General features: G+C 44.5%; 2 protein-coding genes across 2 annotated transcripts; one reads left to right on the plus strand and one right to left on the minus strand.

The window, feature by feature from the left end:
- The first annotated feature begins 807 nt into the window (after positions 1-807).
- Positions 808-7,034, plus strand: LOC102698789 (lysosomal protective protein-like). The gene is made up of 11 exons (XM_006641458.3): positions 808-1,769; positions 2,187-2,298; positions 2,669-2,803; positions 3,159-3,317; positions 3,541-3,632; positions 4,277-4,361; positions 4,859-5,008; positions 5,436-5,563; positions 6,130-6,292; positions 6,444-6,533; positions 6,772-7,034. The coding sequence occupies exons 1-11, from the start codon at positions 1,603-1,605 to the stop codon at positions 6,850-6,852; spliced, it is 1,362 nt and encodes a 453-aa protein (XP_006641521.2). The 5' UTR covers positions 808-1,602; the 3' UTR covers positions 6,853-7,034.
- A 398-nt stretch (positions 7,035-7,432) lies between these two features.
- LOC102698583 (lysosomal protective protein) lies at positions 7,433-15,639 on the minus strand. The gene is made up of 11 exons (XM_015368499.2): positions 15,301-15,639; positions 14,245-14,356; positions 13,715-13,852; positions 13,185-13,343; positions 12,996-13,087; positions 12,663-12,747; positions 12,061-12,213; positions 11,260-11,381; positions 10,682-10,844; positions 10,084-10,173; positions 7,433-8,816 (listed from the first exon to the last, which is right to left on the minus strand). The coding sequence occupies exons 1-11, from the start codon at positions 15,462-15,464 to the stop codon at positions 8,733-8,735; spliced, it is 1,362 nt and encodes a 453-aa protein (XP_015223985.2). The 5' UTR covers positions 15,465-15,639; the 3' UTR covers positions 7,433-8,732.
- Between the last annotated feature and the right edge of the window lie 82 nt (positions 15,640-15,721).

Consider the following 15,721-nt stretch of genomic DNA (forward strand, 5'->3'; position numbering starts at 1 on the left):
TACCTGTAGATGACAATAGTAAAGTAGAGTCACCTTGCTTCTAGGCACTCAGAGAACTCGGTGTAATTAATTCTTTAAATGCTTAGTGATGCCATATTAGGAAAACATGAGAAAATGTGAAAGAAGTGATTTCCCGTTAGATTTTGGTCCTTTTATTAAAGAAGTATTTTTTTTATTTGTCCTGTCTTTGAATCCAGTAGCTCAAGTTGTCTGGTGATCTCCTCCATCCATCCCTGCTTCTGCGATATTCAATGTTGTATTCTACTCCATGCTGACAAAACACTGTTAAACAGAGGATGTCTCCAATTTCTGCCTCTTCTGCTGCTTTTTAATACATTTCCTGTCTTGGTAAAATAAATCGGTCCAATTCTACGATACAGCCAGCAAATTTTCTGATCTGGAGTAAACCTGCTACTCTCCAATCAGCTGATCAAAGACTTCAGGTTCCTCGGCTTAAGATTTGCTCTTCGTTGTTTTACAGTCAACCACTTTAATTAAACTTTTAATTAACCACTGAATAAGTTCTGTTCTGACATCCACTCCCCCTTTTAGGCTGCTGAGATAATTTGTGTTGTAGAGATTGATCTGTGTGGTTTAATCCTACCACTCCTGTATTTTGGCACCTACTTAAAGAAAGACACATTGATCTATAGACTAAATGGAAATTTAATTAGCATTAAATCATATGACATTGAGATGTAAGGAGTTTCCCTTCAACATTCTAGATTGTGCTTTTGGCCCCATAATTGCGCACATAATTACAATGTGGCGTGTAATACAGAGATTTGGGAAATCCCCCAAAATATTGCTCCCATTCTCCAGGTAATTCCTTTGTCTCACCGCCTTGGAGAAATAAAGGGGTTTTCATTCTTGCAGGTAGTTTTAATGAAGATGGTCTTTGCTCATTCCAGGACTTGCAATTTTAGCAAGACATATCTGGCCTTTGTTTCTTTTCATATGGGCGTCTTTGCTCTGCTTGTGATCACATAATTTAACCTGCCTGCACTTCCAGTACATATTCCAAATGTGATCATTGCTACTGGTCCTGATACTGATTTGTTGCATTTTAATGCCTCTCAGCTTCATTGCTTTCTGGAATTGTACAATTGGACCTTTCTAAAATTCCCCATTAATCCGACTAGTGAAGCAGGGTCTCACCTGATCTGCTATGTAGTGGGGCTGCACTGTTAAATGAAGGTTAGTCTCCCCAAGTACTGTAGGTAAAGAGCTTTGGGCTTTGAAGGAAAAGTGCTCCATAAATGTAAGACATTTTATAATTATTAATCTATAATCTATAGTACAATCATGGATTTCTCTAATGAAATCCTAAACATGAGAAATTAGCTCCAACGTTTAGTGGCGCTCTTGTTTTTAAGAGCACGACACGTGCCGCTGAAACAGGCAGGTTATCCTGTGTCCCACCTTGGTGTGTTTATAAACAAGTACAAGCAGAAAGGTTTCTTGTTTGCCTCACCAAGAATAACCCAGCTTGCGATAGCACTGAAGTCTCTTATCTTGGCCCAGATAAGAGGAGAGGTGAGTGGGTATAAAAGCCGGAGCACAGGAGGGGGAGTGTACCTGAAGGCGACCATCTGAGAGAAGATGTTGGCGAAGTGCAGTTTGCTCGTGGCCACTCTGTGCCTGCTGGGCTGCTGGGGTCAGTACGCTCCTGACCTGGTGACCTCACTCCCGGGGCTGTCAGAGACCCCCAACTTCAAGCACTACTCCGGATATCTCCAGGCTGGGTCTGGCAACTACTTCCATTACTGGTGAGAACCCAATAGCTCCTTTCCTGGCGATTTCCATATGCCTTTCCTCGTTTCCATGCACAACATCAGCTCCGAAAATAGATCTGGTGCCTGTCTAGTCTCGGTTTATTTCTTGTGGGTGTACCTTCTGTCTCTTTTTCCTTAGAAATTGGTTTGTGACTTTATTCTCTCCTACTGAAAACTTTGCAAGGAAAGTTGAGAGCGTCAGGATGCCTTTGGTCTTATATTTACTGTTCAAACAATTGTGTCTATCAGCCCTTTAATGTTATGTATGTCTTAATGATTTAATGTCTTATAATGGTTTGTAGCCTAAAAGCCAGTGCACGTCTTTATTCGTTGCTTCCCTTCAAAAAGACTAAACTGAGTGTCTTCCGGAGGGACAGGCTGGGTGCTCAGTGTCAGAGTTTGTCCCCACAGGTTTGTGGAATCCCAGAACAACCCCTCTACAGATCCCCTGATCCTGTGGTTGAACGGAGGTCCTGGCTGCAGCTCTATGGATGGGATGCTGTCGGAGAATGGCCCTTTCCATGTGAGTCCTGCTCTGATAGTGCTGCAAAACAGGGCCTGGAATCGTAGAGCAGGCCTCACAGAGGAGGGTGTTCATACGAACTCACTTCTGAAGCTTAAGATTTGAATGGAGTGTCTCAATCTAGCTAGAAAGATCATCTACACTTCACAGTTTAATATTGAAGTCTAAGAACCTTCCCGCGGTATGTATTATATCTGCATGCTCAAGATTGTTAGTCTATACTCTCAACCCCAAGCTGCATTAATCTTGTGATCGACCAATGGATCTGTTCCTGGGAGCTGCTGTTCTTGCTGCTCCAGAAATGCAGGTTTTCCCAGCTTTGGGACTGACGGAAGCTCGTTTTGACTCGCCTCCCTCCTCTCCTCCTCAGCTGAACGATGACGGCACTGTTTACATGAACCCGTACAGCTGGAACAAGCTGGCCAATGTTCTGTACCTGGAGTCTCCGGCCGGCGTGGGCTTCTCCTACTCCACCAGTCAGAACTACCAGACCAGCGACCCGCAGGTCAGAGGGGAGCACTGGGGAAAGGGCTGGCACTGCGGGCAATTCAGAAATGCCCATCGATACACACACGCATACAGCACCAGTTTAGGAATGCAGATGAGCACATACTGTACACACAGACAGTTTAGAAACACCAATTAACACAGACAGTAACAGCTTAGAAACACCCATTGATCTGTACAGTATGTCTCTGAGTGGTGCCAGAACTGGTGCCCGCAGACAGAAATCACACAGCAAAGGGGCAAAAAACCCCCACAGAAGGATAAATATCAGATTCAAAGACAAGCACACCAGAGATGTGAGACAGCAGTGCGAACCTAGTGCCTTGGCCACTCTCTTTAACTTCTCACACCAGGTGGCTGCAGACAACTACCAGGCCCTGCTGGATTTCTTCTCCAAGTTCCCCTCCTTTGCCGGCAACGACTTCTATGTCTTCGGAGAGAGTTATGGGGGGATCTACGCGCCCACCCTCACCCAGAAAATCGCCAGCAGCTCCAACAGCATCAACTTAAAGGTAAGGCCCTCGGGCCTGCCCCCTCGTGCGTGGCAGTTAAATGCTACCGTTCCGTCCAATCTTTTTTTTTACCAGCCGGTGAAAAAAAAAAGGGTTTTTTTTTGTATTTTGTTTTAACCATGAGATAGAAACCTCCCAGCAGCTCAGCAGTGCCTGAGCCTCGTTCTGCCTGGGCTGAAGGGAGAGAGTAAAGAGCGTTGTGGTTCTTGTATCTTTCTTCAAGGGAATGGGTGTAGGCAATGGAATGACCAGCTATGCTCTCAATGACCAGTCCCTTGTCTACTTCGGATACTATCATGGCCTTTTCGGAGACAAGTAAGTAGCATTTCCAGTGCCCCGATTAACTGATTACCAGACAGGGTTCCCCAATCCTTGTCCTGGTTTGCTGTTTTTTTTTTTTGCAGTAAATAGTTGAATCCTTCACAGAGTCAACACTTTCATTCTCTACACATGCAGGCGGCTGCCTTTTAAACTGTTGTGTTTCTTAAGTAACGTAAAATCTCCAATGATTAAGTGGGAAAAACCAGACTTGTAAAGGTTGTTGCCAAGCATCTTCTGGGTTGTTCGGTTAAAGATTCATTTAATTAAAGAGCTCAGCAGGTGTGTGCAAGCCCCCCAGACTGGGGGTCTCCTGAACCAACACACATTGCACTTATACCTCACAGTAACAATACTGCGGTATTCAGACAATCACCAAGCATCCTCCACAGTGCTGTGACACAACTGTCTCTGCAGAGCACTAACATGAAGGAAGTGTAATGCTAACGGACAGGACAGTGGCCTCTTACTTCAAGGGATATCTACACTACCTTCATTTCAAAAAAGCTGATATGAGTCCAGGTTCCCTCCTGTCTGTGCTTAAGCTTCCCAGGGATGAAAGCAGGAAACTGGGCAACTTAACGTTATGCTCAGGAAGTTTGTGTCTGAGTAATTGAGTGTGTGTTTCTTGTTGTGCCCAGCCTGTGGAGCACACTGAACCAGTACTGCTGCTCTGGAGACTCCTGCAACTTCTACAGCAGCTCCAACAGCAACTGCCAGGACGCGGTACGTCTCCTCTTCCTTTCTCTTCTCGTTCACCTTTTTCAGTGGAGGATTTTCCCTGCAGGAGGAGATGCTTGTCTGCAGGCTGGCACGTGCTCGGGTGTTTGTTTCCATCTTCAGTCAACAGAAAAGAGTCAGGCGCTCATTTCCTTGGAGGATTATTATCAAAACTGGGAGGTCTACCATGTGTTATTCTAATGAGGTCCGTGTAGGTTCTTGGATTAGCTGTACAAGCTAAGAGAAACAACACATGTGAGATTTCTCACTGCTTTCCACAGAGGAAAAAGCACATTGTTTTGTGAACTAACTTGGAAGTGCTTTAAAAGGTGAGCATTGGAGGCATTTCTTTATGCAAAGGGTTGTGGGAGCATGGAACTTGTTACCCAACCATGTTGTTGAAGCCTAACTACCAACTACCACAGGGGCTGGATGGGCCTCCTCTTGTATGTAGCTGTTCTTTTGTTCCCATGGTTACCTTTCTGCGTGTCTTTGTGTTGCAGGTGTATCAGGCTCTCTATGAAATCCAGGACATCGGCCTCAATATCTACGACCTGTACTCTGAGTGCTATGGTGGCGCAGGGTACAGCGGTCTCTATGCTGCCGATACCTCCAACCTCTTCCGCAATTACAATTTCCGTTTCCAGGCCCCTGTGAGTCTCTCTGCCTAGCTTTCTACAGGCCCTCTCCCAAAACTTCTGCAGTGTTATAGTCAGCCTTAGTTTCTAAAGCACTTCATGCAGCAACAGAAACAGATTTCAGTATAGAAGTACTGGTTAATGTTGTAGCATAAACTACTTTTATATAGTGTAAGGTACCAACAATTCTTCATTTTAGAGACCCGTGCAAACAATATTGAAATAGCGGTGCAATTAAAAAAGTTCCTCTGCATGGAAACAGCACACTGTTCATGCCTTGATAAGATGGGCCGTGTTGGCTGAAAACAGAAAAGGTTTAGAATAGGAAGATTTGCTGTACAGCAGGATGTGCTGTTATTGTGCAGCCGTCTGGGACTGTGCAGAAGGCACAGTAAAAATCTGCTCTCCTGTCCTCTGCTGTTTTCCCTGCTCTCTCTCTCAGGTGGAGGCCTCCATCCCTGGAGACCCTCGCTGTATCAACGGCACAGCAATGTATTACTGGCTGAACACCCCAGCAGTGCGCGCAGCTCTGCACATCCCCAGCTTCGTGCAGACCTGGGAGCTGTGCAGGTCAGGATCCTCTCTCAGCACACACAAACAACAGCTTTGAAAGCTGCATTCAGCTAAGGAAATGTGAAAGAACAGGCACTAACTTGCACATGTGTTCATGCAGAATAACACTTGAAGAAAGCAGCTTCTGAGTTTCTAGCTATGTTTGATTACCAGTCGATCGATCCATCCATTCTTGTACGGCTAAGGGTCATGGCAATATGGAGCCTATCCTGGAAGCAAATGGTGTAAGGCAGGACTGTACCCTCACATGTGTGACCCACACACACTAGCATACGGTGACAACGTAGAGACACCAATCAGTCTTTCTTTCAGGGCTGGGAGGCAATCTGAGCTTCCTGGGAAAATCCCACACAGATGGGCAATAGTATGAGCAAACTACACAAAAACCAACACAGAAGTTGCTCCAATTCCTGAACCGATCCCAGGTTCAAGCGGTGCTAACTGCTGCGACGTGCCCTATACCCCATCTGTCAACCCAAATCACAAAACCAGGAAGGCAAGTGAATGTCCCACGTGCTGAAGGGTTTATGCTGAAAGCAGTGGCTCTCTTCTCCTGCTCACAGCCATACGGTGGGCTCCCTGTATCAGAGGACCTACCAGGACATGACCTCGTTCTATCAGGACCTCCTCCAGAAGAACCTGCAGCTGCTGGTGTACAACGGAGACGTGGACATGGCCTGCAACTTCATTGGGGCCAAGTGGTTCGTGGAATCCCTCAACCAGCAGGTATGAGCTTCAGAAACGCCAAGGCGTCCCGGTCCTGGAATTTTATAGGGTTGAAGGTCTCTTCTGTCTTGGGATCTGTCATCATGGGCTTCTGAGTGGTGATGGACTCTGGACTGATATGAGCTCACATGGGTGACTTCTTATTTTGCAGCTCGTGAGCCAGTACAAGCCTTGGTTTTACAATGACCAGATTGCAGGCTATGTGGAACAGTATGAGAAGATCACATTCCTCACTGTCAAGGTAGGCCAAGCTGTATGCATTACCAAGCTGGTGGTTTTGAGTCACCTCTGCTATTAAGTCAAACATGTCTCAATCATTCAGGTTGCATTTCAGCTCTTATATAAGGCCCACTAAGAATAGGATAGTGGCCATTCAATAACAGATGTGTATAGCACTGTACATTACTTCTCTACATGCACAGCAAGGATTCCACTGCCACACCTTGACTCAGGCTTCTGCTTTCTGTCTCGTCTCACAGGGTTCTGGCCACATGGTCCCCCAGTACAAACCGGGACCAGCTCTGCAGATGTTCCAGAACTTCCTCTCCAACTCCTACTGACGTTAACTAATGCTGCTTCTGTAGATACAGGCCATCCTAATCAAAATGTATGATCAATTTAAAGAAAAAAAGATCATGTACATAATCCGTTTCTGTCATTTCTGTATATAATAGCAACTCCAGAAATCATTGTGTACCGGCAATTAAAGTTGAAATACAAATGAAACTTGTTGTTTTTTCCCTTTCCTGCACGTCTTTTAAATTGCTGAGCTGCAACACAGCTTTTTCTACAATTAAGGGGATCCCAGAACAGACAATCCTTAAAATCCTTAGATTTGCATTACTGACATTTTAGATGGCTGGAGGCTAAATCACTTGCTGCTCCTCTCATTTACTCAGATGGATCCTGATAACCCCACTGAGGCTGGACAAGAGCACTCCACATTACTGTCATCCACACAGTCCATTAGGAACAAGATGCTGAAGGGCTTTACTACTGCAATTGGGGGATCATAACCTGTTTTTTATTTAAAAACAAAGAGAAAACTTAGTAACATAATAAATCAAATCTCTTTCCATTCCACAAGATTATGCCTGTACTCTATTGTTCTCCTATGTCTTAAATTAATAAAAACACTCATTCAAAAAGACGATCAAACCTTTATTAGAAAAAGAGAATACAAATATTGCAACAGATGGACCAGTGGTATGTTAAGCAAAAATACTGAACTGCAGTCAATCAGAGGTATTGTCATAGGAATGTCTGACGGCACTAAATAAAAAGTAGCAATCAATAAAATTTAATCACATTCTCTTTCTACTCACTTTTTCCCCCCGTAGATATGCGTTTTTCAGTGCTGAACTAAAATTTTAATAAACATGATCTGGCATTCCCTTTCAGAAAAGTGCTATAACAGTGCCGACTGATTATTACCAATATTCCTGCTACAGGTCACGTCAATCCCAGAGTCGTGAGATGGGACCACACCTTCAACAGGATGCTAGTCCTTTGCAGGTCAAACACACAGTTTAGAAAGAGTAGAAAAATTTTGAGACACCAACAAACCTATCCATCACTAGGAGGTGGAAGAAAAATGGAGCACCTTAAAAATGTAATATTACTGCACTCCCCAAACTTTCAGTGTGTTTGAGTGCACAAGTCTGAAGCATATTTTAACAAAACAAAACAGTCAACATGTATTGAACAGGACAAGTGCAATGAGTTTACATGTATGCACAACTCAACTCATGAATTGAAAGGAAGTGTATAAAAGTTGCATATTTATAAAGTCCCAAACAAACAGACATTTTTGAGAAGAGAATTTTTCAATTTTACACAGGCGCAACAAACACTAAACTCAATAGAATTCATACCTGAATTTTAACTATGTACTACAGTCATTTTACTATTACATCTTTAAGTGTACGATCTTAACATGGAGGTATATTAAGAGTAGAATCAATGTACCTCTAAGATTACACGTCAAATAAACAGCAAAATACACCTTTAATTACTACCTGAAATAATTCACATAAAGATTTCCTGCAAGAAACAACTATTAAAAATGACAATGTTTTTAATGACTTTCTAAACATTTTATTTTCACCCTCTTTGCATGAGATGTGATGATTAAGAGGATTTCAACACATTACTTGGACCAAAGATCAGTTGACAAAAAAAGTGATTTTTACCTATTTTTATCCCCAAAGTGTACGAACATAAGGTTTTCTTTCTGGAAATAGTTCCTTATAATAAGGCTGAAAGGGCTCACAGAAATATTTACCCTTCCTACTGATAAAACAGTTTCAGACAAAATTATACAATCTTTGGTTTGTTCTGGCAGCCACGCTTTCTTAGTTTGCTGATCAGTTGATCACTGGAATTGATCGCTGATAAAGGCCCCTGGTGAGAATGTCCCAGTGCAGGACAGCAGGACAGCTCAGTAAGGGGCGTTGGCCAGGAAGGACTGGAACATGTGTAAGGCTGGCCCTGGTGCCCACTGTGGAACCATGTGTCCAGCACCCTGGGGGAGAAAAGGTGAGAACCACAGACAAGTTCAAGTTTATTTGTCATTCCAGCCATATACATGTATACAGTGGAACGAAATATCGTTCCTCCTCGTCCACGGTGCAAATACAGGCAGGACAGACGGGACACTGACATAGACATTGTAGACAGGATACACATAGTGCAAAGTGCAGATGGTGTAAATGACAAGGTAAATACATAATACAATCTACACAACACACTGGGGGGATTTAAACCCTGTTTCTGGAATTGGGGTGGGCGCAAGTAGATTCCAGGGTGTTGAGGAGCCCGAGAGCCTGTGGGAAGAAGGCTGTTACAGAGTTTTCAGACTGAAAACAACGAAGGAAAGAAAGATGGGAAAAGGGCTCAACTGGAACAAGAGTGAAGAAGCTCGTCAGTCTGATTACCCAGCAAGAGAACGCGCTTCTGGAGGAAACAGACTCAGGTAACACTGGAATGTTACTGCATAACTGCCACATGAGATAATAATAATAATAATAATAATAATAATAATAATAATAATAATAATAATAATTGCTTACACTTATATAGCGCTTTTCTGGACACTCCACTCAAAGCGTTTTACAGGTAATGGGGACTCCCCTCCACCACCACCAATGTGCAGCCCCACCTGGATGATGCGACGGCAGCCATAGTGCGCCAGAACGCTCACCACACACCAGCTCTCAGTGGGGAGGAGAGCAGAGTAATGTAGCCAATTCATAGAGGGGGATTATTAGGAGGCCATGATTGATAAAGGCCGATGGGGAAATTTGGCCAGGATGCCGGGGTTACACCCCTACTCTTTTCGAGAAACACCCTGGGATTTTTAATGACCACAGAGAGTCAGGACCTCGGTTTTACGTCTCATCCGAAGGACGGAGATGTTATAATCACAGGCATGATGCCTTTTGACATTAGCTTTAGCACCACATCATACCAAGCGCTATAAATGGTGCTAAAGCAAATGTCATGACCTCTGATGCACACATTAAGTCATTGGCGCATGTGCCTGTAAAGCAGTATGCATGTCATGATAACATCTTGTGTAGCAGTTACGAAGGGAGCTCGAGCCGTTTTGCAGCAACATCCCGGTAAAGCTTTCCTGAGAATCAGAGCTATGGGATGGATTCACACAGGTCAGGGGGGAGCAGGAGTAGGCTGCGGTTCTCAGTCTCAACGGGAGAAAGAAACAAACGAAGGAAAGCTCTGGGCGATCCAGGGACAGCGACAGAGCTCGGTAAGAGGCCGGTTGTGCTCACTTTCACAGTAAGGAAGGTGATGTTGCCGAACTGCTGGTAAAACCCAGCAATCTGATGGTCGTACAGCCAGGGCTGGTAATCTGTGGTTTTCTGTTTAGCACACAAAAAGAAAAAAAGAAATTAAAACGCTGCCAGATCATGTATTCATCCAGATGCCGTTATGATGGCATTACGAGTAACTTCCATAGAATTTTGTCTGCCTGATCAACCGATTTTAAGGCTTTGCCAGTCCTTGTCATGAGTTTGCACGCGTGTTTGGCGACTTTCATACAGTGAAGCTTCACTGGTGTTCATTCCGTCCACAAATGTCAAGACGAAAGTCAAAGATGATGGAACGCTCACGAAAATAATCAAGTGACACAGACAAGGACTAAATGACTTTGCACTTTTAAGTAAAATAAGATCAGACAAAATCACCGGTTTGACTGTTCATGCAATTACTTCCTGTCTGAAGAGCAGCTTGGTGTCTGTAACTAGGGTTAAGACTGTAGGTGGACTGCAAGCCAACTCGCTCCGGCTTCACCCACTGCAGCTGAATTTTATTTCCTCCGACTGCCGTTTCCATGAGCGATCCTTTTGAGTCAAGCGGCCAGCTCACCTTCTGGCTCAGCAGCTCCACAAACCACTGGTCACCCAGGAAGTTGCAGGCCATGTCGGTGTCTCCGTTGTACACCAGCGCCCGAAGGCCCAGCCCCAGCAGCTTCAGGTAGACGTCCCTCACCGTGGAGTACAGGATCTTGTAATGGCTGCCCACCTCCTCGCTACAACACAGGAGTTACAACTGTAGAGCTCCATCGCACCACAGCAGGCTTAGCTCATCGAAGAAAGAGGACAGACCATCCGTCTTGTGACAGCCTTCTTAATCCAACTGAAAGAGTGTGACATTCAAATACAACTGGGCATCACAGCATACGTTGTATGTTGGTGTTTGAAATATTCCCGTGCAGTGTGTGCCCTTTTACGTTCTGTGCTTAAACAGATATGACCTTGCCCTAATTGCATCATCATGATAACGCAAGAGGTCGATGTTTTACAACGGAATGAGCCAATACACGTTTGGTTGAGGTCTGGTTACAGGTTTGAGCCGAGACGCAGGCAACTGGCGATTACAGATTGCAGAGGTGTAACAGATAACGGCAGGTTCTACAGAGGGGGCAAACGCAGAGCCCTGCTTACCTGCAGATGTCCCAGGGAGGCAGGGTGTCGGGGATGTGCAAGGCCTTGCGCACGTCTCCCCGGTTCAGCCAGCTGGTCTGGGCGGTACTGTTGATGCAGGGAGGAGCCTCTCTCACAGCCAGCTGCAAGAATACAGACTCCTTCACAAGAGCCAATGCCCTTGAAAGACACTGCCAATAACGGAGAGGAGACTGGACAGCTAATCCTCTATTAATTAACCCCAGGAATTCCCAGTCCCGCCTGCTGCTTTTGCATTCCATCTTAATTAGCTTGAACTTTAGTTTAATTAAGCTTGAGCTTTATTGCTAAACCGAAGCCTTAATTGGATGAATAATTTGCTGGGTTGGAACACTGCCAAGCTTTTTTTTTTCCTATTTAAAAGTTGTGGAATTTTGTGTTGCTTATAGTGTGAAATGCAGTTGTTGAAAGGTTACCTCCAACCTCTGCAAGAGCTGAAAACAGTCAAACGGTTGGAATTAATCGTATTATTAAAGTCAGTTAAGGGTTCAATTCCATAGCTGAGAGCTTGACTGGCACAAATCCCAGCAGGTAAGTGGGTCTCCTGGACCAGGACTAGGAACCTGGTGCAACTATTATATTTGATCTTTTCTCTCCTAATGTATAAAAACCTACACTTGAGGACTTTTTGACACAGCAGACCTATAACATGCTTTAACTGTACTCATAGGTAGCTGTAATGTTCTTCTTCTCATATAACCTTTCTGCTTGAAGAACTCGGAAGCTAAACAGAGGTCATATAGACGCGCTGTTCCCCCAAATATGTGAAAGTTAGTTCCTTACCAAACTGGTATCCCAGTGCGGCCTGTAGTTCCGAAAGAGGTTCTGCATGTCCCTGTGATAACGTGCAGCTGTCCCCACACCGCCAGCGCAGTCCAGATACAGAGCATAATCGTTCAGCCCAGAATCATAGATAATATTAAATGCACGGCCCACCTGCCAAGAAGACAGAAGAAGCTGTTCAACTTTCATCCATCCGCTTCCAACCTCTTGGTCCGCAACATACAGTGGTCACGCTGAGCTGGAACCTAAGCTGGCAGACCATGGGGGCAAGGTGGGATACCCTGCGGTCAGGACACCAGTCCATTGCAGGGCATTCACACACCGGGGGGGGGTCACCATTTATGCTCCACACTGAAGGTACCCCAAACCAGAAATGAACCTAAGACCCCAAGAGTTGTGATGCGGCCTTTCCTTTCAGCAGAAACCTTAAAGCTAAAATAACACCAGCTCATTAAGAATGCGTTTTCTGCGCATCAAGAATCCAGACCTTTGTTTTAAATGGGGCAGATGTTGGAAAATTACACTTTTCTCTTCAGGTGTGCTTCATGCTTCCAATGCTGTATTATTATTCACGGACTATGGAAGAAACTGGGAGACAATACCGCCTGAATGCAGCCCGTGTCACTGCTGTTGTAGAAGTTACATGTCCCATCTTTGCAGCAGTTCCTGTTCAAGTCAGCCCACAGTCTACAGAAAGAAAGCAAACATACACACTTTACACAGAACATTAATCTAGATGTTGATGTCCTCTCCTTTGCTATGCCTGCATTCTGGTTGTGTGAGATTTTTTATTTGTTATGCAGTGGCTAGTACCAGTGACGAAGAGGATCTCTTTGTTGATTGCAGTGGCATGTGAAATTGAAAGGCTCCACCCACAATGCACAGCTGCGATGACCTCACTTCCTGAGCTCAATGATGAGAAAACTGATGCTTACTTTTCTCCAAACAGTCCATGGTAGTACGCAAAGTAGATAAGAGACTGGTAGTTGAGGTCAAAGCTGCTGATTCCATTGCCAACTGCAAATCCCTAGAATGAGGAAAAGAGCAGGAATAGGAAATAAGGAACTAGCTAGAAACTTGTTAGGAGAGCACCCTCCCCCAGAGGTCACATCGTTTGGCAATACCTTCAAATTGATCTTGGCAGAGCTGTTGGCAATCCTGAGGCTCAGGGTGGGTGCGTATATCCCTCCGTAGCTCTCGCCAAATACGTAGAAATCGTTCTTGGTGAAATTGGGAAATTTAGTAAAGAAACTCTGCAGGGCTTTGAAGTTGTTGTCAGCCACCTGTCAGAAGACACGAAGCAGGCAGCTGTGAGCAACAGACTCCATCCTGGAAGCACAGGGTGCACAGCAGGAATACAGTATATATATAAATGTGTACTCAGACACAATAACCAGCTACCCCAGCCAGCAAGTTTTTGAAAGGTGAGAGGAAACTGGAGCGCCCAGCGAAAATCCACACGAGCACAGAGAGAACATGTCCAGAAGTCCCCAGAATTCCCCTGTCCTGCATCGAACCTAGGACCCAGGAGCTAACCCCTGTCCAAGAGCCACAATAATCAGCATTTTGACTTTTACATCATGGACACCGAGAGGGTACTGTTGCGTTTTGGCATCAGGTTCTTTTTATTTACTTAAACTCGGGCTGCACTGACCTCATCGTCGTTGGTTCTGTAGTCCTTATCGTCTGAATAGGAGTAGCCCACACCAGCTGGAGACTCCAGATACAAGACATTGGCAGCTTTATTCCAGCTGTAATCGTTTAGGTACAGCGTGGCTCCGTCATCATTCACCTGCCAGAAAGGATGGGTAAATGAAGCTCAAATGGTAATGTAGAAGAGGAACTGATTTTTAGACCATGTGCTGCACAGGTATGAATTTACACCAGACAACTGTTGCTAGCAATATTGGCTGTTCGGCCAATTTCTACACTTCTCATTGTCTCCTTGCTTTTGTGACTTCTTTTCGTTTTCGGGTTGGATCTATGAAGGCCTGGAACAAAAACCTGGAAGGTGAATTTGTCTCCAAGCTAAATGAAATCTGGAACGACCACAGAACTCTAAGGAAAAAAAAGCGTCCCCTGCGATAATGATCAAGTGCAGAAGACGACCATGAGTTTTGCGGGCAGTTTTGAGCAAGTCTCAGAGGGAGAGCTCAACACTGAGGTAAAAAAAAAATTGCTCACGTGGAAAGGCCCATTCTCTGAGAGAAACCCGTCCAGGGAACTGCAGCCTGGACCACCATTCAACCACAGGACAAGAGGGTCTTTAGCTGGGTCTCCCTGGGATGTCACAAACCTGCAAGGCCAAAACAGGGAGAAAACAGCTATAATCAACACCTCCCTCTTCATTTTTTATCTGAGTGTTATTTTCAGAACTATACTACTACCACTCAGCAATAAAAATATTCACATATTGGGGTACATTTTCAATTTGCAAAGCTAAAAATATAGCGAGAAACAAAGGGGTCTTCACCTGTTGTCCCAGACAGCCCCAGTACATGTGCACACACCACGTTCACTCACGTTGTTTTTATTTAAGCATCAGAAATACAAATAACATATCCTTCATCCAAATCAGGTCAAACAAAATACAAAATAATATCAAAATCTCTCAATTTAACATTTACCTTTAAATGTTTAGCAATAACATTTTGCAAATCTATCCAAAACAATTTTGTGCATATGCATATTAACAAATGTAACAAAGATTCCTTCTCATTATTACAAAATGCACATAAGTCATCTCGCTCGTGTTCAAATCTAGAAAGTGTCAATTTAACAGGATAAAATCTATGAACAATCGTAAATGATATTTCTCTAACTTGATTTGTTAGAGATCAACTGCACTCGTTTCTGAAGATAGTGAACACCTATAAGTCACTGCTCGCCTAAGCACGTAATGAGCTAAATTTAAGTCCTAAAGGGATCATTTTATTTCAAACGATTTCTAAATTACCTGTTTTAACAAATCACCTGCAATTAAAATCACAAATCGGTCCAGGTATTTGGAAATTGGGGATTTCTCAGAGGACAAGGGGATATAACCAGAAAGGAGCCCTTGTTGGAGAGATTCGTGTTATAAATCCTTTCCGAAACTGAGCATCGTTACCTTTTCCGCTCTCGTCCGGTTCAAGAGAACTTTTCTCACCAACAAGTGAACTGACGAGGAAGTTAGAGTAGTGTTCACCGTACGTTGAAAAACGAAATATTGCATCTTCTGCTGTGCCGCGGCTGTCTTACCAGTAGTGCAGGTACTGCCCGGGGCTGGCTTTCAGGTACCCTGACCACTGCCTGAAGTTTGGGGTGAAGGACTGTCCGGGGAGATCGGTCACTTCATCTGGATCATAGACGGACTGAGCGGAGCAGCACAAGGCTGTTAAAACGACCAAGCTGCGGAAGAGCATGTCTATATTGCACTCACACACAGAGAGAGAGAGCTGGAGTGGTTTGGGGGGAATGAGAATCAAGTCTTTCTTTGGATGCAGTTCAATACTAATCAAATTGGTTGGCAGAAACTACCGGCTGTAGTCCTGGAGCTGAAGGGTCACATGACAACCCCCCCCCCAGATCTGTCACGAGTATTGAATCACGTGACTCGGATGACGCAAAAACTACGCGACATATTACGGCTCCTTATACCGGAAGCGAAAGTGACCAAGTA

Source organism: Lepisosteus oculatus, chromosome 20, assembly GCF_040954835.1.
Source record: "Lepisosteus oculatus isolate fLepOcu1 chromosome 20, fLepOcu1.hap2, whole genome shotgun sequence".
In the NCBI taxonomy this organism is placed as follows: Eukaryota; Metazoa; Chordata; class Actinopteri; order Semionotiformes; family Lepisosteidae; genus Lepisosteus; species Lepisosteus oculatus.